This window comes from Hypanus sabinus, chromosome 7 (assembly GCF_030144855.1).
Source record: "Hypanus sabinus isolate sHypSab1 chromosome 7, sHypSab1.hap1, whole genome shotgun sequence".
NCBI classification, from domain to species: domain Eukaryota; kingdom Metazoa; phylum Chordata; class Chondrichthyes; order Myliobatiformes; family Dasyatidae; genus Hypanus; species Hypanus sabinus.
This window is the reverse complement of record NC_082712.1, coordinates 103,943,583-103,969,124: the sequence shown is the minus strand read 5'-3', so window position 1 is coordinate 103,969,124 and position 25,542 is coordinate 103,943,583. Positions and strand designations below refer to the sequence as shown.

General features: G+C 42.7%; 1 protein-coding gene across 4 annotated transcripts in view; it reads left to right on the top strand.

Moving 5' to 3' along the window:
- Window positions 1-25,542, top strand: part of LOC132397071 (RNA-binding protein FXR1-like) — a 190,519-nt gene that overhangs the window by 61,738 nt on the left and 103,239 nt on the right. For 2 of the 4 annotated variants that reach the window (XM_059975329.1, XM_059975328.1), the window contains exons 2-3: window positions 1,198-1,249; window positions 25,309-25,361. In XM_059975329.1, the coding sequence (XP_059831312.1) occupies window positions 1,198-1,249; window positions 25,309-25,361 (105 nt within the window). Of the gene's footprint in view, window positions 1-1,197; window positions 1,250-16,313; window positions 16,393-25,308; window positions 25,362-25,542 lie in introns of all 4 variants that reach the window. The other 2 variants (XM_059975331.1, XM_059975330.1) reach the window with 2 other exon arrangements.

Here is a 25,542-nt window from a genome sequence, read left to right as displayed (position 1 = left end):
ATTTGTCATGTTCTGCAGTGGGTATTCATTGGGGAGGAGAAAGAAGAGAATCCCCACCCAGGCTGATTGTATCAGCTTACAACTAAACTGTCACAAAGATTTATTACTTCACTATATGTCCCAAACTGCTTACAATTTCTTTAGTAATTGTATATTTTGCCATGGTATGGGCCTCTTTCAATCCTGTATGCCTTGCTTAAAGGCAAACTCAAGTTTTTGTCTAAGCTAACACCTGCTTTACCCTTCAGTTTGTCCAGCCGTGTGGGGTCCAGATGTGCTGGTGACCAAGGAAAGCTGAAAGATGCAATTAAAGGCTTGCAAGTTAATTGAGTTTACATTATTGTCATAGTCAGAGAGATTACAGAGCCAGGCCCTTCATCCTGACTGCCAAAATATGTATGTTAAAGCTGCTTCCAATTCCTCCCACATTCACATCAGTCCTCCTGCACTCCCATCTGATTCTACCTAGAATTAATTTACAGAGACCAATTAACAACAAGACCATCAGACATGGGAGCAGAATTAGGCCATTAATTAGAGATGCTTCAATATTTTTTCACTTTACATTCATTAGGTACAGGAATGTGGTCCGGTGTGGGCTTCTGCTGTATCCCATCCATTTCAAGGTTTGACGTGTTTGTTTCGAGATACTGTTCTGCACCCGACTGTTGTAACGTGTTTATTTGAGTCACTGTCAACTTCGGCTTGAACCAGTCTGGCCATTCTTCTCTGACCTCTCGTTAACAAGGCATTTATTAACAGAACTGCTGCTCACTGGATTTTTTGCACAATTTTCTGTAAACTGTGCATGAAAATCCCAGTAGTCCAAAACGGTTAAGGAGCAATGACCATTCATGCATACCAGGAAAGCATGTCCGCCAGTGACTTTGCTAGAGGGAGAGACACTGGCAGAGAGGGGCAGAATCCCCTGAAGAGGATGGACATTCTCACGCGGACACGCAGACCCCTCTCGTGTTCCCAACATTAGATCCACCCAAAATATCCTCACCAGTTGTGCCTGCTGGGTCACCGGGGGTAGTGCGCAGATCGCAGTGCCCTCGCAAACTTTCTGACAGACTGAGTCTTTGATTGGGTAGTTTCTTTTGTTGTTAGATTGAATGTTGAATTTGCTATGTTTTTAGGTGTTTTTTGTATTGGTAACCTGTTGCTAATGATACCACTGTTTTTATTTCCCAGTTCTTCTATATTTGGGGAATGTTGGATTTTGAAGGGGGAGAAGTGTTGTAATGTGAGTATTATTAAAAGTAAATTAATACTATTCGGGAAACTGTTTGTAGCAAGAGGCGGGATCCGGGTTTGGCTTTACTTCTGCTCTTTTTACTCCCAGTATGCATTGTATATATTTCCTCTACCCGTGCCGCATGAGGTACCTGGAAGCCTCTGTATTGTAAATATCATTTGCCGTCCCAGGTAAAGATGCTCTTTTGGCCATCAAGTTGTCGAGTGGTCTTTTTGTAAAGTAGAAGTTACCACACAAAGGATGTAGCAATCTAGTTAATAAAAGAAATACTTATGAAAGGTTCAATAATCCAGATACTGTTAGAGCTCTAAGAAACTACACGGGTGCCAGGAAGGAGCTCAAGAATGAAGTGAGAGCTAGAAGGGGCCATAAGAAGACCTTGGTGAGTGGTTTTTCTTAATTCTGCAAGTCATTCTACAAGTATGTGAAAGGCAAGAGGATGAGCCATGTGAGAATAGGAGCGATAGTGGAAACGCGCATGGAGTCAGAGGAAGTAGTGGAGGTACTTAATACTTTTTTCAGTATTCATCAGTGAAAAGGACCTTGGCAATTGTGGGGATAACTTACAGTGGACTGAAACGCCTGAGCCATTAAGAAAGGATGTGCTTTGGCTTTTGAAAGGTATTAAGTTAGATAACAGACATAAGTCACTGGGACTGGACAAGATATACTGCAGGCTACCATGGGAAGCGAGGGACAAGATTGCTGAGTTTCTGGCGATTATCTTTGCATCATCACTAGGGACGGGAGAAGTACCAGAAGATTGGAAAGTTGCAAATGTTGTTCGCTTGCCCAAGAAAGCGAGTAGAGATAACCTAGGAAATTGTAGACCAGTGAGTCTTACTTCAGTGGTAGGTAATTGTTGGAGAAGATCCTGAGGGGCAGGATTTATGAGCAATTTATGAGACATAATCTGATTGGAGATAGTCAGCATGGCTTTGTCAAGGGCAGGTCCTGCTGTATGAGCCTAATTGAATTCTTTGAGGATGTAACAAAATACAGTGAATGTAGTGTATATGGATTTCAGCAATTTGATAAGGTTCCCCGTGCAAGGCTAATTCAGAAAGTAAGGAGGCATGGGATTCAAAGAGACCTTGCTTTGTGGATCCAGAATTGAATTGCCCGCAGAAGGCAAAAAGTGGTTGTAGATGGTCCATATTCTGTGCATTGAGGATGGTGACCAGTGGTGATCTGTTCTAGGACCTTTCCTCTTTGTGATTTTTTTGGAAATGACCTGGGTGAGGAAGTAGAAGGTAAATAAGTTTGCTGCTGACACAAAAGTTAGGGATGTTGTGGATAGTCTGGAGGGTTGTCAGAAGTTATTGCAATGAATGGCGATTCTACCAACTTAGAGGAGTACACAGCATCAGTGACTAGCTACATCAGCAAGTGCATTGATGACATCACTGTGTCCAAGACCATCACTACACACTCTAACCAGAAACCATGGATGACTGTGGAGGTGCATGTGAAGACTCTGCCTTCAGAGCAGGTGACAAGGCAGCCCAACAATAGCGTGGACCAAACTGTCCCGGGCCATCAGAACCAAAGCGTGCACACGCCCAGCGAATCCACAACCACTTCCAGGACAGTGGTGACACGCGGCGCATGTGGAAGGGCATTCAGGACTTCACCAATTACAGGACAACATCACACACAAAAAGCTGGTGGAACACAGCAGGCCAGGCAGCATCTACAAGGAGAAGCACTGTCGACGTTTCGGGCCGGCATCACCTGCCTGTGCTGGTGATGCCTCCCTCCCAGATGCATTGAACATCTTCTCAGCTCGTTTTGAGGTGAAAAATGAAGTGGTGGTGAGGAAGACTGCTCTTCCTCCCAATGACCAGGTGCTGTGTCTTACCGTGGCCGATGTGAGGAAAACTCTATGCAGGGTCAACCCACGGAAGGCTGCTGGACCAGACAAAATTCCTGGCAGAGTGCTCAGAGGGTGTGCAGATCAGCTGGCAGATGTTCTCACTAACATCTTCAACATCTCCCTGACCAGTGCTGTCGTTCCAACATGCTTCAAAGCCGCCACCATCGTCCCCATGCCGAAGAAGTCTACAGTGTCCTGCCTCAACGACTACCGTCCCATTGCACTCATATCCATCATGAAGTGCTTCGAGAGGCTTGTCATGAGGCACATCAAGACTGTGCTACCCCTCCTCACTGGACCCTGCAGTTCGTGTATCATCCCAACCACTCAATACACGGCACCATCGCCACCACCCTCCACCTGGCCCTCACCCACCTGGACAAAAAAAAAAAGTACGTTCGAATGCTCTTCATAGAATTCAGCTTAGCATTCGACACAATCATTCCTCAGCACCTGACTGGAAAGCTGAAACTGCTGGGCCTGAACACCTCTGCAACTGGATCCTAGACTTCCTGACTGGGAGACCTCAGTCAGTCCGGATCAGGAGCAACATCTCTAACGCCATCACACTGAACACAGGGGCCCCCAGGGCTGTGTGCTCAGTCCACTGCTGTTCACTCTGTTGACCCATGACTGTGCAGCAATACACAGCTTGAATCACATCAAGTTTGCCAATGACACGACCATGGTGGGTCTCATCAGCAAGAACGACAAGTCAGCATACAGAGAGGAGGTGCAGTGGCAAACAGACTGGTGCAGAGCCAACAACCTGTACCTGAATGTGAACAAAACAAAAGAGGAGGCAAAACAAAAGAGGGCACAGAGTGACCACTGTCCGCTGAACATTGATGACTCCTTCGTTGAGATCGTTAGGAGCACCAAGTTTCTTGGTGTTCACCTGGTCCCTCAACCCCAGATCCATAGCCAAGAAAGCCCAGCAGTGCCTCTACTTTCTGCGAAGGCTGAGAAAAGTCCATCTCCCACCCCCCATCCTTACCACATTCTACAGAGGATGTATCGAGAGCATCATGAGCAGCTGCATCACTGCCTGGTTCAGGAACTGCACCTTCTCGGATCACAAAACCTTACAGCGTATAGTGAGGTCAGCTGAGATCATCGGGGTCTCTCTTCCCGCCATTACATTTACACCACGTGCTGCACCTGCAAAGCTAACAGTATTGTGAACGACCCCACGCACCCCCCACACAAACTCTTCTCCCTCCTGCCATCTGGCAAAAGGTACCAAAGCATTTGGGCTCTCAAGACCAGACTGTAACAGTTTCTTCCCTCAAGCCATCAGACTCCTCAATACTCAGAGTCTAGACTGACATCTACATCATTTATTATTATATTGAAATTTGTCTTCGACTGTGCCTATTGTCTTGTTTATTAATTAATTATCGTGCTGCCCTGCACTGTTTTGTGCACTTTATGTAGTTCTGTGCAGGTCTGTAGTCTAGTGCAGTTTTTATGTTGTTTTACGTAGTCTAGTGTAGCTTTGAGTTGTCTCACAGTCTAGTGGAGTTTTGTGTTGTTTCATGTGGCACCATGGTCCTGGAGTTTTTACTGTGTACTATACCAGCAGTTTATGGTTGAAATGATAATAAAAAGCAATTTGACATTGATAAGATGCAGAACTGGGCTGAGAAGTGGCATTTGAACTTCAGCCCAGATAAGTGTGAAGTGGGTCAGTTTGGTAGGTCAAATTTGAAGACAACACAATAATGGTAAGACTCTTGGCAACGTGGAGAATCTGAGAGATTTTGGGGTCGTATTTATAGGACACTCAAAGCTGCCGTGCAGGTTGACAGTGTTAAGGCATATGGTGTGATGGCCTTCATCAACCGTGGGGTTGAATTCAAGAACCATGAGGTAATGTTACAGCTAAATAAGACCTTGGTCAGCCTCCACTTGGTCAGACCTTGTGTTCAGTTCTGGTCATCTCGCTACAGGAAGGACGTGGTTACTATCGAGAGTGCAAAGGAGACTTGCAAGGATGTTGCCTGGATTGCAGAGCATGCCTTATGAGAATAGGTTGAGAGAACTTTGCCTTTTCTCTTTGGAGTGGCAGAAGATGAGAGGTGACCTGATTATTGTAAAATAATGATCCTGTGGGTAGCCAGAGGCTTCTTCCCAGGGCTGAAGTGGCTAACATGAGGGGGCATAGTTTTAAGGTGCTTGGAAGTAGGTATGGGGTTGCGGGGGTGGGGGGAGATGTCAGCTTTTCACACAGTGGAATGCACCGCCAGTGATGGTGGTTGAGGCGGATACAATAGGGTCTTTTAAGTGGCTCTTAGATAGGTACATGGAACTTAGAAAAAGGAGGGCTATGCAGCAGGGAAATTCTACGCAGTTTCTAGAGTAGGCTACGTGTTCAGCACAACATTGTGGGCTGAAGGGCCTGTAATGTGCTGTAGATTTCTATGTTCTTACACTCACTGCGTGGCATAAGCAACAATCCAGAGATTGCCATAAGATATAGGAGCAGAATTAGGCCATTTGGCCCATCGATCCTGCTCCACCATTTCATCATGGCTAATCCAATTTTCCTCTGCTGCCTTCTCTCTGTATCCCTTCATGCCCTGACCAATCAAGAATCCATCATCCTCTGTCTTAAATATACATAAAGACTTGGGCTCCACAGCTGTCTGTGGCAATGAGTTCCACAGATTCACCACTCTGGCTAAAGAAATTCCTCCTCATCTCTGCTCTAAAAGGACACCCCTCTTTTCCTTCCCACCACAGGAAGCATAATCTTTACATCCACTCTATCAAGGTCTTTCACCATTCGGTAGGTTTCAATAAGGTCACCACATATTCTGAATTCCAGTGAATTCCAGAGCCATTAAACACTTCATATGAGAAGCTGTTGATTTTCATGAACCTCCCTTAAACCCTGTCCAGTTCCAAAACATCCATTCTAAGTTAAGGGGTCCAAAACTGCTCTCAATACTCCAAGTGAGGCCTCACCCGTGCTTTGTAAAATCTCAGTGTTACATCCTTGCTTTTATATTCTAGTCCTCTTGAAATGAATGTTAACATTGCATTTACCTTCCACATCACCGACTCGACCTGCAAATTAACCTTTAGGAAATCCTGCATAAGCACTTCTAAATCCCGTTGCATCTCAGCTTTTTATTTTCTCTCCATTTAGAAAATAATCAACCCTTTCATTTCTTCTTCCAAAATGCATGACCATACACTTTATGATACTGTTCCATCTGCCACTTCTTTGCAAGTCCAAGTCCTTCTGTAGCCTCCTCATTTCCTCAATTATCAGTCCCTCCACCTATCTGCAAACTTTGCAACAAAGCCATCAATTCGGTCCCAACAAGGACCCCTGTGGAACACCACTAGTCACTGGTAACCAACCAGCAAAGGCTTCCTTTCTCCTCACTCTTTGCCTCATGCCAGTTAGCTACTGCTTTATCTGTGCTAGAATCTTCCCTGTAATACCATGGGCTTAGTCAGTCTCATGTGGCACCTTGTAAAAGGCCTTTTGAAAATCCAAATGCACATCAACTGATTCTCCTTTGTCTATCCTGCTTCAAAGAATTCCGACAGATTTATCAGGTAAGATTTTCCCTGGAGGAAGCCATGCTGACTACAGCCTATTTTATCATGTGCCTCCAAATATCCCAAAATCACATCTTTAACAATTGACTGCAACATCTTCCCAGCCACTGAGGTCAGACCATCACCTATGTCAGGATGCTGTTTGCTCACTGTTTAACACCACCATTTCCACAATCCTGATTGATAAGTTACAGAACCCAGAGCCTGGGTCTCTGTATCTCCCTCTGCAATTGGATCCTTGACTTCCTAACTGAAAGACAACAATCTGTGTGGATTGGTGACTGTATCTCCTCTTTGCTGACTATCAGCACTGAAGCACCTCAGGTGTGTGCTTGGCCCATTGTTCTACTCTGTATCCGTGACTGTGGCTAGTTGTAGCTCAAATGCAATCTATGAATTTGCTGATGTTACAGCCATTGTTGGTACAATCTCAGATGTAGTTGAGGGTGTACAAGACCGAGATGTACCAACTAGTTGGTGTCGCACAACAACTTTGCACTCAATGTCAGTAATAAGAAAGAGCTGATCGTGGAGCAGGAAGGGTAAGATGAGGGAAATGAACCAATCCTCACAGAGGGATCAGAAGTGGAGAGTGTGAGCGATTTCAGGTTCCTGGTTGTCAAGATCTGAGGATCTCACCTGGTCCCAACATATCAATGCAGCTATATTTCCGGAGGAGCCTGAGATTTGATTTGTCAATTAAAGCACTCAAAACTTATACAGATGTACTGTGGGGGGCATTTTGAGAGGCTGCATTACTGTCTGGTATGGGAGGGAGTGGTGTAGGTCACTACTGCGCAGGGCCAAAAGAAGCTGCAGAAAATCATAAAATTAGTCAGCTCCTTCTTGGTACTAGCTTCTGTAGTACCCAAGACATCAAGGACCGATGTCTCAGAAAGGCTACGTCCATGATTAAGGATCCACATCCCAAGGACATGCCCTCTTCTCATTGTGACAGTCAGGAAGGAGTGTACCTGTACAAAGCCTGTAGGTGCACACTCAGCAATTCAGGAGCGACTTCTTCCACTTTGCCATCCGATTCCTAAATGGACATTGAATCTATGAACGCTACCTCACTTTTTTATATATTACTGACTTTGTACTGTTTTTAATTTTTGTTTTTTATATATATATATATATATATATATATATACACACACACTAATTGATTTACTTTATTTTTTCTTTCTATATTATGCTTTGCATTGTACTCCTGCTAAGTTAACAACTTTCAAACAAATGCCAGTGATAACAAACGAGAAAATCTGCAGATGCCAGTGATAATAAACCTGATTCTGATTCCATAATTTCCTTTCTTCTGCCTCTCTCTCTTGAAGAGTGGAGTGACATTTGCAATTTTCCCGCCCTCCAGAACTATTCCAGAATCTAGTGTTTCTTGAAAGATCATTACTAATGCCTCCAAAATTCTTCAGCTACCTCTTCCACAACAATGCATCTGGTCCTATTGACGTATCTACCCTCAGACCTTCCAGTTTCCAAGAACCTTCTCTCTAGTAATGTAATTTTATATACTTCATGACCCCTGACATCTGGAGCTTCCATCATACTGTTCTAGTCTTCCACAGTGAAGACTGATGCAAAATACTTATTCAGTTTGTCCACCATTTCCTTGTCCCCCATTACTACTACTTCAGCGTCGTTTTCCAGGAGTCTAGTATCCACTCTCACTCATAACTTTATTTAACTGAAGAAACTTTTGGTATCCTCTAATATTATTGGCTAGCTTACTTTCATATTCCATCTTTACCATAATGACTTTTATAGTTGCCTGTTTTTAAAAGATTCCCAATCCTCTATCTTCCCTCAAATATTTGTTCTATTATATGCACTCTCTTTGGCTTTATGTTGGTTTCTCTTGTTAGCCACGGTTGTGTTATTTTGCCTTTGGACTACTACTACCTCTTTGGGGTGTATATATCCTGTGCCTTCCAAATTACTTCAGAAATTCCAGCCATTGCTGTTCTGCTGTCATCCCTGCCAGTGTTCTTTTCCAGTCATTTCTGGCTAATTATCATGCCTCTACTGTACTGTAATACTGATACATCTATCTGGCTTTAGCTTCTCTAAATTCAGGGTGAATTTGGTCATATGATCATTTTCCCCTAAGGGTTCTTTTACCTTAAGCTCTCTAATCAATTCTGGTTCATTGCACAATACCCAATCCAGGATACCTGATCCCCTAGTGGGCTCAACCATGAGCTGTTCTAAAAAGCCATCTCATAGGCATTTTAAAAACTCCCTGTCCTGGAATCCAGCATCAACCTGATTTTCCCTATCTATCTGCATATTGAAATCCCCCATGACTATTGCCCTTTTGGCCTGCATTTTCTATCTCCTATTGTAATTTGTAGACTGCATCCTAACTACTGTTTGGAGGTCTGTATATAACTCCCATCAGGCTCTACCCACAATGATTCAACACCTTCCATCCTTGTGTCAATAGACAATAGGTGCAGAAGTAGACCATTCGGCCCTTTGAGCCTGCACCGCCATTTTGAGATCATGGCTGATCAATTACAATTAATACCCTGTTCCTGCCTTGTCCCCATATCCCTTGATTCCCCTATCCATAAGATACCTATCTAGCTCCTTCTTGAAAGCATCCAGAGAATTGGCCTCCACTACATTCCGAGGCAGTGCATTCCAGACCCCCACAACTCTCTGGGGGAAGAAGTTTTTCCTTAACTCTGTCCTAAATGACCTACCCCTTATTCTCAAACCATGCCCTCTGGTACCGGACTCTCCCAGCATCTGGAACATATTTCCTGCCTCTATCTTGTCCAATCCCTTAATAATCTTATATGTTTCAATCAGATCCCCTCTCAATCTCCTTAATTCCAGCGTGTACAAGCCCAGTCTCTCTAACCTTTCTGCGTAAGACAGTCCAGACGTCCCAGGAATTAACCTCATGAATCTACGCTGCACTTCCTCTACAGCCAGGATGTCCTTCCTTAACCCTGGAGACCAAAACTGTACACAGTACTCCAGGTGTGGTCTCACCAGGGCTCTGTACAAATGCAAGAGTATTTCCTTGCTCTTGTATTCAATTTCCTTTGTAATAAAGGCTAACATTCCATTAGCAACATTCTAGTGTCACCACTTCCTAATGATTTGATTTCATTTTTTATTACTGCTCTTGAGGTTCTGATTCTTGGTTTTCTACCTGATTCCCTATATCCTCTGTAGGGCCTCATCTGTATTTCCTGTCTCTGTCCTTGGTACTAATATGTACCCGACTGCCAGCTGTTCACCTTCCTGCTATAATATGCTGTGGACCCAATCAGTGACTTCCCTGGCAACTGGGAGGCAACATACCATCTGAGTGTCTGTTTCGCATCCCCAGAATCTCTTGTCTGCTCCTCTAACTGTGGAATCCCCTATCGTTACTGCACTCCTCATCTACCTACTTACTTTCTGAGCCACAGAGTCTGACTGTCTTCCACCCACACCCTCCTTTCCCCCAACAGTATCCAAAGTGGTATACTTATTATTGAGGGGAATGACCACAGAGGTATGGTATTCTGCACTGGCTGTCTACTCCCTTTCCCTCCTGACGGTCAGAGAGGTTGTCACGAGGCAGGTCACCATTTGCACCTCACGTCTTTTTATTGGCTTTTGCCAAGTGCCTAAAAAATCACTCTGAATCATGCCACCAAAAAGCCCCAAAATGCCACAGGCTTTTTTTTAAACCTCGCATGACTTCTCCCAAAAGCAAGTGCTTGCAATGATTGAAGCCCACTGAAAAGTCCTGAAAGGCCCCAAACTTTTTTTAAACCATGTGAGAGTGCTCGTGATGACTTGGGCCACCAAAAACCAGAAAGCTCTTGAGTCTTGTTGACAGTTGGCAGCTGTTACTGATGCAGCAACACACCCCAAGACATTTCACAGGAAGATTATTAAACAGAAATTTGTGGGTCCCAAGCTTGGCCAGTGTTGTATCTCAAGACGGTAGTGAGGATTTATGAATTAAATTAGAGATTGATACCTTGCTGTTGAAGGCAAGGCCACTGATAGTGAAAAGAAGGAAGTTGCTCGTGTAGGTAGAAATGTAGAAAACCTACAGCACACTAGAGATTCTGCATATGCTGGATATCCAGAGCAAATCACACGCAATTCCGCAGGAGCTCAGCAGGTTATAGAGGATTATAGAGGATCGATGATAGATTATCGATTATAGATGATGTTTCAGGCTGAGAGACCCTTCAAGTTGCTTATGTGTCAGGTAAAAATCCGAAAGTATGTTTCTTTGAAAATTGAACACCTAAAAATGGGGCAAGAAGTTCTGGTTGTTTCCTTGTAGTGAGGGTGTAAAAGCTTTAGAAAGGACGTAGAGGAGATTTACCAGGATACTGCCTGGATTGGAGAACATGTCTTATGAGGATAGACAAGCTAGAGCTTTTCTCATTGAAGTGAAGGAGGATGAGAGACGATAAGAGGCATGGATGGAGTGGACAGCCAAAGAGTTTTTCCTCAGAGTGGAAATAACTAACATGTGAGGGCATAATTTTATGATAGGAAAGTATAGAGGGGATGTGTGATTTTAGAGTGGTCAGTATATTGGAAAGTGCTGCCAGAGATGGTGTTTCAGGCAGATACATCAGGATGATTTAAGAGATTCTCAGGCACATGTACAGAAGAAAAATTGCAGACTGTGTGGCAGGGAAGGATCAGATTGATCTTGGAGTAGTTTAAAGGGTTGGCACAACATTGTAGGCCCAAAGACCTGTACTGTACTAGTCCACGTTCTCTCACTGTATCAATGACAATTTGATATGAAATGCTATTGTTCTGTGTGTCTATGAAAGCTGAAAATGAAAAAAAATGATATCTGAATGAATGGTGATGATGGGTCAGTTTAACAATGGTCTTGAGCTTAAAGAAAGCTTTGGATGATATTGTGCATGAAAGGTGAGTGACCCGTGAGAGGAGTGAAATAATCTCGTTATAAAAAAGATGTGGCTCTAAAGCCAGTTGGCAAGAAGTGCATCATAGCTTTTGGTAGATTGACCTGTCTGTGTAGAGTTGGCTTAACCTCGAGCAGGGGTTTCCAACCTGTTGTCTATGGCATACAAAAAGGTGGGAACCCCTGACCTAGAAGGTCAATTTGTCATCAGAACAGCAAAGTTATGGCTGTGACATGGTAAGAGTTCCTGAAACTTTTTGGTGTTGGTTTATTGTCATGTGTACAATTCAAGATCATTGTCATTTCTATACAATCTGAGTGTGAAGGAAAACAGAATGATTGTTACTGCAGCCACAACTTTAAGGTGTTCGTATGTTCTTCTCGTGACTGCATGGATTTCCTGCCACAGCCAAGATGTGCCAGTTAATTGCTCATTGTAAATTGTTTGGATTAGGCTAGGATTAATTCAGGGGATTGCTGGACAGCATGGCTCAGAGGCTGAAGGGCCTCTTCAGTGTTGTATCTCAATTAATAGAAGCATTGATCGAATGGACAGCCAGTGATTTTTTTTCTCCCCCCCCGGGGGGGGGGGGGGCAGAAATAGCTAATACGAGGGGCATAATTTTATGATTAGGGGGAAGTAGAGGACATAAGAGGATTTTTGAGTGCTTGGTGCAGTGGTGTTTGAGGCAGATACATTATAAATTTTTTAAAGAGAAAAAAAAATTTGGTCTCCCTACAATTTTGGAAAGAATTATGTACAAAATACAGTGGAAAAACTTGCATTGCATACTGATCAGATCATTACACAATGCTTTGAGGTAGAACAAGGTAAATCAATAAAAATTCAGAATCAAGTGCAACAATTATGGTGTGTGGTGCAATAAGCTGTGAGGTCAGGTGTCCAAGTTATTGTAGAAGGAACTATTAAAGTCTTATAAGAACAAAGTAAAATCTGTCCTTCAGCTTTGGTGGTACATGCTTTCAGGCTTTTGTATCTTCTGCTCAATGGAAGAGGGGAGAAGAAAGGATGTTCAGGGTGGAGTGGGATCTTTGATTATGCTGGCTGTTTTACTGAGGCAATGAGAAGGATAGACATTTCATGGAGGGGAAGCTGGTATCTGTGATGTGCTGCACTGTCTACAAAATCCTGTAGTTTCTTATGGTCATGGACAGTGCATACCATACCAAGCTGCGTTGCATCCAAATAGTATGCTTTCCATGGTGCATAGGTTTAAAAAAAAATAAGTTGGTAATGATAGACGGGGACAAATTGAATTTCTTTAGGCTCCTGAGAAAGATGTTAGTAAACTTAATTGCTGTTAGTTTTCTGATCTCACCCAATTCTGATGAAAGGTCTTGTACCTGAAATGTTAACTCTGTTCCCTGTCCTGGGTACTTCCAGCATTTTCTGCTTATAACTGAGCCACTTTTTATAACTTTTTATTGGCTCATACTCTGAGATCTGATGTTGCACAGCGAGAGGAATGAAATTGTTTTTCTGATGTTTTACTGAGTTCAAGAGTTTCTGGGCTTTGGAGTGGAGTGCTTGCTGTGAAGCAGTTATAGAAACGTGTGAAGTTTGGAGGAATTCTGGGGATCGGTGTTTAACTCGGTGTGCTGAACACTGATAGTGCTGAGTATTTTTACCCCAAGGCTGTTTATTCCCATTGGCAGCATGAGTGACAATAGCAGCAGTTATCAGGGGGAACCACTCAAAGCCAACTGAGGTAGTGTTAGTATACCGTGTGGTAGTGGAATCCTTGTGGTGGGGGGGGGGGGGGTGTGGCTATGTGCAGCAGAAGAGTGTGAAATTCGATCCTGTATTTTGTCAGCTTTAAAGAAAACTCCATACTTGAGATGATCCTGCAAAAGGGCACAGGCTGAGCCATGAGTGTAAGCAATCCCTAATAAGGATTTGTCACAGACTCTGGCGTCTGCCGCCTCTCTGGTAAGATTACCTTTCCGAGCTGTGTCCAGCTGATAATTCATCAGTGACAGTCACAGGTGACTTGGGCCGCAGAAAATGTTCTCATCCTCCTTTTCAGTACTCCATCTCCATGTCGCTGAGTTTGCATCCCTGGTGTAGCAGTTTGTAGATTTGGGCAAGTGAGCTCTGAGGGTCTTGCTCATCCTATCTCTCTTAACAGTATACACTGCGCGGTTGCTAACAGTGCAGCAACTGAAATTGGTGATATGAGGGCAATCTAATTAAAAGCAGAGCTGATGTGTTGGAAGTTTCCATTATTATTTAGCAGGTCTCCACAATGTTACTGCTCCTGAATTCTGTAACTAATCCAAATTCTGCTCCTGCTACTCTAGCCCTTTTTTTTAAGCCATTTGAAAGGAACTTTAGCTTTTACCTTTTTCAGTTATTTTGGAGGAATTTCTTTAGCCAGAGTGTGGCAAATCTGTGGAACTTTTTGCCACAGACATCTGTGGAGGCAAAGTCAATGGGTATATTTAAAACAGGTTTAAAAATTCTTGATTAGGAAAGCCATCAAGGTTATAGGGTGAAGGCAGGAGAATGGGGTTAAGATGGATAGTAAATGATGACCTAATTCTGCTCCTATGTCTTATGGTCTTGTTTTATGTTCTATGAACAGTGCACTACGCAGTTGTTAACTCTGGAGTGATTGAAATTGGAGATCTTTGAGAGCATCCTGACTGAAATCAGTGCTGATGTTGGAAGTTTGAATTCCATTGTTACTTAGCAGGACTGTTACCTAACTGCTCTTGAATTCTATAACTAATCAAAACTCCTTGATGTGTGTCCTTGTATTTTGGCCTATTGATAATTCTGATTTTGTTCTGCCTGGCATTCCTTCATGGCCTCCAAGTAGTTAACTGTATTAAATGTAGACTCTTGCCTCAATCAGGTGGCTTAATTTGTTGAAAGAAACTTGTTCTCCCTGTGACTGCGTGGGTCTCTTCTAGTTGCTCTGGTTTCCTCCCACATTCCAAAGACATATGGGTTAGGGTTGGTCAGTTGTGGGCATGCTGTGTTGGTGCCAGAAGCATGCGACACTTGCAAGCATCCCCCAGCACATCCTCAATACAAATAGCACGTTTAAATGTACAAGAGACAAATAAAACTAATTTTAGTCTTCACGAACAATTAAAAATCTGCAGATGCTGGAAATCCAAAGCAACACATAAAATGCTAGAGGAACTCAGCAGGTCAGGCAGCCTCTATGGAAAAGAGTGAAGTCATTTCAGGCCAAGACTATTCAGGACAATTTTAGTCTTAGTTATTTCACCTTAAATTGTACCTTCATGACCTCCAAGTAGTTTACAGTATTCACTACAGCCCAGTTCATCACAGGCAAAGTCACTATTTAGCTCACGGCTGCCAGCAGGAAAGAAGTATAGGAGCCACGTTGGTTCAGTAGCCCAATGATTGTAACTATTCCTAACCTTCTCAATATTTGGAGTTTGTCATCACTTACACATTGTCTCAGTCTTTGTTCATGTCTAGTTTTTCTTAAATTCCATGGTATTTTATTTTCCTGTAAATGCCTGCAAGAAAATGAATCTAAGGTAGTGACATGCATGCGTTGATAAATTTACTGTGGCTTCGGCAATTAGTTTGCCAGTGGTGGGTGAAACGGATGGCTAGACTGGTGTAAATAATCAAATTCATTTGTTTTGGTATAGCAGTGTAGCAGCTAGCATAATGCTTTGTCGTGCCAGCTCTAAGATTGGGGTTCAGTTCCTGCAGTCTTTAAGGAGACTGTATTCTTACCTCTGACTGTGTAGGTTTTCTCTGGGTGCTCCAGTTTCCTCTTACATTTTAGACAAATTAGAGTTAGTAAGTTGAGGGTATGCTATGTTGGTGCCAGAAGTCCCCAGCACATTCTTGGACTGTGGTTGTTGATACTAATGATGTATTCCACTGGCTGTTTCAATGTATGTGTGACAAATAAATGTAATCTTATCCGAACTCAATTCTAAATGCTGGGCTGACTCCACAACCTGTATTTATTATTGGCACATTGGATGCTTGTTGGACTGTTATGTATAGTTTTTCATGAACTCTGTATTTCTTCCCTGTAAATGCCTGCAACAAAACGAAACCTAAGGTAGTAGATCATAAGATATAGCAGAATTAGCAATTTGGTCTATCGGGTCTGCTCCACTATTTCATCATGGCAGATCCAATTTTCCCCTCAGCCCAATCACCTGCCTCCCCCTCCCCATATCGTTTCATGTCCTGACCATTCAAGAATCTATCAATCTGTGCCTTAAATATTCATAAAGACTTGGGCTCCACAACTGCTTGTGGCAAAGAATTCACAGATTCTCTATACTCTTTTTTTTAATCCTCATCTCAATTCTAAAAGGATACCCCTTTATTCTGAGGCTGTGTCAACTGGTCTTGGACACAGTTTCCTGACTGGATCAGGAAACATCCTCTCCACTTCCACTCTTTTAAGGCTTTTCACCATTCGATAGGGATCAATGAGGTCTCCCCTCATTCTTCTGAATTCCAGTGAATATAGACCCAGAGCCCATATAGTACATGGTGATATGTGTACTTTGATCATTGTTTTTGAATTTTGAGAATTGCACTCATCCAGGCAAATTCATCATCTTGTTTTCTAAAGCTGTTACAAATACTTGTGTATAATTCTGGTTTTAAATACTAAAATGCAACTTTCCTAATTCCTGTTCAGGTGGTTTGTGTTAAAAGGAAACGACAAATGATATGGAGGAGCTCTGAGTTCCTCCAACACTGGACAACAAATTTTTTTTGTAAGTGTTGCTTCTTCAGAATTTTTTTGTTTATGATAGACCTCTTGAAGCTGAAAACAAATATAAGTTCAGACGATTTGTATCACGTAGGGATTTGGAGAAACAAGAAATTAATTTTTATTGAATATAATGCATTTAATTGCATACCAGATGTGATGCTTTGCAATAGTTCAACTAAACTAAAAATGTTTTGTTGATGATTTTCGTTTGTACTCAGTGTCTGAGGCTTCTCGCTTAAGTGCCCAACAATAATCAGTCAGCATTGATGGATTCCAGTTGCCTGATACAGTTTCTCCATGACCGCAATGTCCTGGTGAAACCGTTCACCATGTTCATCACTGACAGCGCCAAGGTTTACAGGAAAGAGTCTAAATGGAATGCAGAAAATGAATCTTTAGTGACATGTTGCACTTCATGGTTTTACTTTACATTGTGGGCAATGTTTTAATTGACATGAATCATGAATTGAAATAATAAATATAGGTAATTTTTAATGGTGAGTGATATGGAAATCTCATGGTAATTTTCATGATCAGTGACCTACACTGAGCGCATGCCCAGGCATGCATGGACTGACCAAAACAGCTTGCTTTGTGGGCAATATACTAGCAGACTTAAAATATGATGAGAAATCACAAAAATTGGTTATATCTACAAAAAGATATATCATGGGAAAATTTTAAGGTGATTTTCATGATCAGCAGCCCAAAATCCATAAAATACACCCAAGAGTGTTCAGGAAGCAAAATCTTCGTTGTCTAGTGTTAGTTGTTGCTCCAGGTTTTGTCTATAGTCTTCTGTCTTCATTGAGAAAAGCAGGTTTCCTTTTCCTTTCATTGGTGTGGTGTGCCACTTGGAAGGGTTTACTAAAATTGCAAAAGAATGCTGATATTCCTGAAGGCTTAAATATTTAAACATTTTAGCATCTGTAAGGCAGTGATTTGTTGCAGCTGCTTCCTCTTCAGTTTTGAACATGCAGTTTGAATTTTTGAGTGCCTGTTCATTTGGAGTTTGAGGCATCATGCGTTTAGAAAGCTCATGTACCTTCAGTCCTGATCTGAGCCTTGGTCCTGGTGGTTGGATGGACATTTATTTTACTGATTTTTATTGCTCCTTTTTAAAAAAAAATAACACCATTATGGAGCTAAAGCTCTTCTTCCTGAACGAATGTGCGATGTAGTTGGAAGGAAAGTAAGTTGGAAACCGTGCATACAGTTTGGGACTGTGGAAGAAGGAACTTAGGGCATGTTCAGAAAATTGAGAGGGATCTACAGAGGTTGAGGTTTGATGGGCAGTACTATAGTGTAGCTACAATTCTCGCCGCCTGTCTGTTAAGAGTTTGTATGTTCTCACCATCATGGCTTTTCTCTGGGTGCTCCAATTTCCTCCCTCATTCCAAAGGCATATGGATTAGTAAGGGTGTTATTGGGAAAAAATGGTTTGTTGGGCCGGAAGGCCAGTTTGCCTCCCAGGTGCCAAGGTCCGGGATGTTTCGGATCACGTCCAAGATATCCTGCGGTGGGAGGGAGAACAGCCAGAGGTCATGGTACATATTGGTACCAATGACATAGGTAGGAAAAGGGAAGAGGTCCTGAAAAAAGACTACAGGGAGTTAGGAAGGAAGTTGAGAAACAGGACCTCAGGATTACTGCCTGTGCCACACGACAGTGAGAATAGGAATAGGATGACGTGCAGGATAAATGTGTGGCTGAGGGATTAGAGCAGGGATTCATATTTCTGGATCATTGGGACCTCTTTTGGAGCAGGTGTGACCTGTACAAAAAGGACGGGTTGCACTTCCCAGCGGACCAATATCCTGGCGGGGAGGTTTGCCAGGTACTGGGGAGAATTTAAACTAGAATTGTTGGGGGTGGGAACCGAACTGAAGAGACTGGGGAAGAGGAGGTTATCTCACAAATAGAGAAAGCTTGTAGACAGTGCAAGAGGGAGGATAGGCAGGTATTAGAGAAGGGATGCGCTCAGACCAAAGGCTTGAGATGTGTCTATTTTAATGCAAGGAGTGTTGTGAACAAAGCTTAGGGCGTGGATCAGTACTTGGAGATGTGATGTGGTGGCCATTACAGAGACTTTGATGGCTCGGACAGGATTGGTTATTTCAAGTGCCTTGTTTTAGATGTTTCAGAAAGAACAGACGGAGGCAAAAGAGGTGGGGGTGTGGCACTGTTGATCAGAGATAGTGTCACAGCTGCAGAAAAGGTGGACACCATGGAGGGATTGTCTACAGAGTCTCTGTGGGTGGAGATTAGGAACAGGAAGGGGTCAATAACCTTACTGGGTGTATTTGTAATAAGTTTGACAAAAGTTTGGCTGGAGGGATGACTTTCAGTAGATTGCAGTGAGCTCTGCTCTGCTACTTATGAAACCCTGAACCCAAATTAGGTCATCTGTGAATATTTTAGCACCGAGTTCTCCACGAATATTCAGTATGCTAAACAGGTTTAGAGGTGGCGCCCATCTGTCTGCACTCCAGGCCAGTAGCAATGGCACTTCCTGCCAGCTGCGCGAGGCCAGCCAGTTATCCCTGGCGCGAGGGTATTGCTGCGTCTACGCAACTGATGAACTTGTGTGGGTAATGACTTCATGTGCGAGCGTTCAAGTTCAACAGTGGACGTGACAGGGAAAGAGGAAAGGTGCAGCTGACTCGTATTATTTCATATCAACAAATCCTGTTGTTCCCTAGCGGCCCGGTAGCACATGCTTTGTTGGTTGGGGACCACTGTCCTTTACAATAGCATTGGAGAGAGTTAGGAACAGACAAGTTAGAAAAGTGCTTAATTGGAGTAAGAGGAAGTATGAGGCTATCAGGCAGGAAATTGGAGACTTAAATTGGAAACAGATGTTCTCAGGGAAAAGTACGGAAGAAATGTGGCAAATACTCGGGATATTTGTGTAGCACTCTGTATAGATACGTTCCATTGAGACAGGGAAATTATGGTAGTGTACAGAAACTGTGGTGTACAAAGGCTGTAATAAATCTAGTCAAGAAGAAAGAAAAAAGCTTACAAAAGGTTCAGAGAGCCAGATAATGTTAGAGATCTAGAAGATTATAAGGCTACTAGAAAGGAGCTTCAGAATTAAATTAGGAGAGCCGGAAGGAGCCAAGAGAAGGCCTTGGGGGGCAGAATTAAGGAAAACCCCAAAGCATTCTACAAGTATGTGAAGAGCAAGAGAATAAGACATGAAAGAATAGGACCTATTAAATGGGACAGTGGGAAAGTGTGTATGGAACCAGAAGAAATAGCAGAGGTACTTAATGAATACTTCAGTATTCACTATGGAAAAGGATCTTAGTGGTTGTAGTGATGACCTGTAAAGCTTGAGCATGTAGCTATTAAGAAAGCAGATGTGCTGGAGCTTTTGGAAAATATCAAGTTTGATAAGTCACCAAGACCGGATGAAGTGTACCCCAGGCTATCGTGGGAGGCAAGGAAGGAGATTGCTGAGCCTCTGGCAATGATCTTTACATTATCAATGGGGTGGGAGAGGTTCCCGAAGGTTGCGGATGTTGTTCCTTTATTCAAGAAAGGGAGTAGAGATAGCCCAAGAAATTATAGACCAGTGAGTTTGGTAAGTTGATAGAGAAGATTCTGAGAGGCAGGATTTATGAACATTTGGGGAGGCATAATATGATTAGGAATAGTCAGCATGGCTTTGTAAAGGGCAGGTCATGCATTACGAGCCTGATTGAATTTTTTGAGGATGTGACTAAACACATTGACGAAGGAAGTGCAGCAGATGTAGTGTGTATGGATTTCAGCAAGGCATTTGATAACGTACTCCATGCCAGGCTTATTGAGAAAGTAAGGAGGCATGGGATCCAAGGGGATATTGCTTTGTGGATCCAGAACTGGCTTGCCCACAGAAGGCAAAAGAGTGGTTGTAGATGGGTCATATTCTGCATGCGGGTCGGTCACCAGTGGAGTGCCTCAGGGATCTGTTGGGACCCTTACTCCGTGATTTTTATAAATGACCTGGATGAGGAAGTGGAGGGATGGGTTAGTAAGTTTGCTGATGACACAAAGGTTGGAGGTGTTGTGGATAGTGTGGAGGGGGGGTCAGAGGGTACAGCGGGACATTGATAGGATGCAAAACTGGGCTGAGAAGTGGCAGATGGATTCAACCCAGATAAGTGTGAAATGGTTCATTTTGGTAGGTCAAATATGATGGCAGAATATAGTATTAACGGTAAGACTCTTGGCAGTGTGGAGGATCAGAGGGATCTTGGGGTCCGAGTCCATAGGACGCTCAAAGCAGCTGCGTATGTTGACTCTGTGGTTAAGGTGTATGGTGTACAGTATTGGCCTTCATCAATTGTGGAATTGAACTTAGGAGCCGAGAGATAATGTTACAGCTATATAGGACCCTGGTCAGACCCCACTTGGAGTACCGTGCTCAGTTCTGGTCGCCTGACTACAAGAAGGATATGGAAGCCATAGAAAGGGAGCAGAGGAGAACTCAGCCTTTTCTCCTTAGAGCAACGGAGGATGAGAGGTGACCTGATAGAGTTGTACAAAATGATGAGGGGCATTGATCGTGTGGATAGTCAGAGGCTTTTTCCCAGTGCTGAAATGGTTGCCACAGGAGGACATAGGTTTAAAGTGCTGGGGAGTAGGTACAGAGGAGATGTTGGGTAAGTTTTTTACTCAGAGTGGTGGGTGCGTGGAATGGGCGACGGTGGTGGAGGCAGATACAGAAGGGTCTTTTAAGAGGCTTTTTGATAGGCACATGGAGCTTAGAAAAATAGAGGGTAAGCCTAATAATTTCTAAGGTAGGGACATATTCAGCACAACTTCATGGGCTGAAGAGCCTGTGTTGTGCTATAGCTTTTCTATGTTTCTCTGTTACTAAGCTGTTTAAAGAAGATCAGTTATGATCAAGTGTAATTTGAGGAACTTTGGCCCTCTCTAACCCTGCCTGAATGAGGCTGTGATTCCTATATTTTTCTTCATTTTGGGCCTTTATGTAATTATCAGTGGAGGATAACGAAAATTGTGCAGTCTTGGGTAGCAGGTTTAATTGGACTAGGGAGCTTTACAATACGGATAGCGTGGCAGATGTTATCCGTTTGTTTGTAGCTTGTAGATGTCATTGGATAGGTTGGTATATGCTGGGAAGAAAAGGGGAGAAGGTTGTTCTGCATTACAGACTAATTGCAAGAGTTTTTGCAGACGCTGGAAATACAGAGAGCAACATACAAAGTGTTAGAGGAACTCTGGTCGGTCTTGAGTGGTCAGCCTGAAACATCGACTGTTTATTCCCCTCCATAGATGCTGCCTGACCTGAGTTCCTCAACATTTTATGAGCACAGCGTGTAAGGATTGACATGACAGAGTTTTAATTTTTTTGGTAGTAAATCTATAGGATAACATAATTCTGGGAGATAAAGATGTGGATGGAAACTCTGGTCATCTGAAATGTTTGGGTTGAAATCGCTGTTCATTCCAATGTCAGATGTTGGTGCAGGGCAGTAGTCCACTATTCAGTGTGTTTTCTGATGTCAGCCAAGAAGGTCTGTTGCAGAAAATACCCTCCAATGACAGACTAAATGTGGCATTGTTGTCAGATGAAATGCTATTTGGCTGAGGTTGTGCATCTCTGCTGCAGAGAATGAGCTTGCCTTCAGTAGTTTGAGCTCAAGGAATAAGATTATTTATACATGAAGGTAAAGTGATCTTAGTGATCTAACCTTATCACAAGCTTTTCGTGGTGTTTTTGAGATGGAATGTGACATTTTGGCCTCGCATGACACGAGCCCAAGGGCTTGCTACAGGTAGCTTTTAAGCACCATTAATGCAGTGATGACCATTCATGAATGTAAGTGTAGTGTTACTTTCTTGTACATCTACAGATTTGCAGTCTACTTTTTCTTGCAGGCATTTACAGGAAATGAATCTCATGACATAAATGTATTTTGATAATTTACTTTGAGCCATGAGATGTGTTCTTACCAACATCTTGTGCGACTGCAGCACAACACCCCAACTTCTCTACTCAGTGTCCTAACCAGTCAGGTATGAATTCAATGATGCCAAACTTAAGGTGTGAGAAGGCAGGAGGGTACATATGTTTTTCCTGTGTTTCAGGGTCCTGTACAATTCCTGGTGTGTCTTGAATGGCAGGGTGGGTGGAGGGAGGTATGAATCAAGTTGGAACTCGCAGATACTGTTCTCGCAGATCAAATCTTTACACTGCACATTGAGGTAGAACAAGGGAAAACTATAACATAGAACACTACAGTACAGGCCCTTCAGCCCACAAAGTAATGCTAAGACCAATCTGACCCTTCCCTCCTACATAGTCCTCCATTTTTCTCATCTAAGTGCCATTTAAAAGACTTAACTATGTGCAACTGCTACAATGAAATTGCAGTGCAGGTAAGCAACGATGTGGAAGATCATAACGAGGTAAATTGTGAGGTTGAGTTCCTCTTATTCTATTGACTTGAAATGCATATTAATTTAAAGTGTGGTGTGTGCCACACCTAATAAGTTTGTGGGGGCAGTCGACAGTTCCATTGCCTCAGTATGGGCCCATAACACGTAGTAGTCTTTGCTCCTGTATTTGGGGCTGCAGTTAACTTTTATATCACATGAATATATAGAATATATGAACATGAATCATCAGCCTGACTTATAAATAAACTCTGCTGGGTAAAATGTATAACTATAATTTTCATGATAAATGTTGTAAACTTTGTTTTATGACCGCAGCACAGTGCAGTACATAAAATAAGCTATAATTTACAATAAGAAATTTTTAAAAATTGAATAAGTAGAGCAAAAAGAGTAAAGATAGTGAGGTAGTGTTCATGGGCTCCTTGTCAGTTTAGAAATTTGATAGTAGTGGGGAAGAAAGGATATTTCATAAGTTTGTTGGCAACACCACTGTTGTAGGCCCAATCAAAGGTGGTGGCAAACCAGCATATAGGAGTGAGATTGAAAATCTGGCTGAGTGGTGCTACAACAACCACCTCTCAATGACAGCAAAACCAAGGAGCTGATTGACTTCAAGAGAAGGAAACCAGAGGTCCATGAGCCAGTCCTCATCAGGTTATCAGAGGTGGAGAGAGTCAGCAACTTTAAATTCCTTGATGTCATCATTTCAGAGGATCTGTCTTGGGCCTAGCATACAAGTGCAATTCCAAAGAAAGCGCAACAGTGCCTATACTTAGAAGTTTGCAAAGATTTGGCATGTCATCTAAAACTTTGATAAAATTCTATGTATGTGTGATTGCATCACAGCCTCGCATACAAACACCAATACCCTTGAATAGAAAATCCTACCAAAAGTCATGGATGCCCAGGCCATGCTGTCTTCTTGCTGTTGCCATCAGGAAGAAGGTACCGGAGCCTTGGGACTCTCGCCACCAGATTCAGGCACAGTTATTACCCCTTGACCATCAGGCTGTTGAACCAGAGGAGTAACTTCGCCCCATCACTGAAATGTTACCACAACCCAGGGATTCATTTTCAAGGACTCTTCATGTTCTTGATATTTATTGCTTATTTATTATTTTTCTCTTTTGTATTTTGTTTGTTTTTTTGCACGTTGGTTGTTTTCATTGATTCTGCTTCTTGGATTTACTGTGTATACCCACAAGAAAATGAATCTCAGGGTTGCATAAGGTGGCATTTTTACTTTGATAATTTACAGTGAGCTTTGAAGAAACTGTTCCTAAAAGTGTGTCACCACCCATTGACATTAATGGTTGATTTTCAGGTGATTATTCCGGTATTCTAACCTCTGGAAATTAGAGAAACTATCGCCAGTGGGCTGACTGAGAGGAAGTGATGTACATATAGTTGGTGGTGGGTAAATGAGGGGTGAGCATGGAGAAAAGTGTACTAAAGATTAGCATTATTTACCATGCGTACATTAAACCATGCAGTGAAATGCATCATTTGTAACAGTCAGAGGATTGGGCTGTGAGCAGCCCACAAAGGTCACTATGCTCCTGGTGCTCACAAGCTACTAGCCATAATCCATGTGTTTTTGGAATGTGGGAGGAAACCCACGCAGTCACAGAGACTATTCCAACACCTTACAGGAATTGAACCCCGATTTTACAGCTGTAAAACTTTGTAAAATCTACAGATGGAGGGGTGGGAGGAGATGTAGAATTAATACCATCATGGATCAGATGGACTGTGGTATGTCTGACCAATTATCTATGACATTTATACAGCTTCTAACAATAAGCCCATTTTTAAAATCAGAGTTTTACTTTTGTTGTCATGTAAAGGCATTAGTTCATTCAATGCCCTATGTGGTTTGGACATTGGGACTACCGAATGAACGGATGCTTTTGCACTGCCTCGCAATCAAGCTGTGTAACCTCCTTCCTTCCACCATAGTCATAGAAAAGAAAGCACAGAAAAAGGCCCTTCAGCTTATCTAATGTGTCAAACCATTTAACTAGCTTAGTCCCATCGACTTGCACCCAAACACCCTCCATACTCCTACCATCCATGTACCTATCCAAGCTTCTCTTAAATGTTGAAGTTAAGCTTGCATGCCCCACCTGCCTTGGCAACTTGTTCCACACACTCACACACTAAAGAAATTTCCCTTCCTGTTCCCCTTAAACTCGTCACCTTTCACCCTTAACCCTGACCTCCAGTTACAGTCCCACCCAGCTGTAAGTCTGCTTGCATTTGCCCTATCTATACTCTTAATTTTGTATACATCTATCAAACTCACCTCAATCTTCTACATTCCAAGAAATAAACTCCAAACCTATTCAATCTTTCCTTATAAACTCAGGTCCTCCAACCTGAAATCTGTATCCAGCTATACTGAGTCGAAGATTTTGGATGGATACTGATGTTACCGATAGTCTAAGTATAATTTGTTTTCTTTACCCTTTGGGTAATTCTCTATGTATTTTCCTCTCAGGGGTTTGTGAAAGATGTACACGAAGACTCCATCACCATCGCATTTGAAAATAAGTAAGTGTCATTTTTTTTGTCCTCTTTAATCTGCACACAAACTGGCACTGAGCTACGGTTGTGACTCACCCTGCTTTCCACATTTGTTCTTGTGTTATGTTTGGTAATAGATTCAATTTTTTAAAAACACTAGTGCAGATCTAGCCTTCTGATACTCCCTAGTACAGGGGTCGGCAACCTT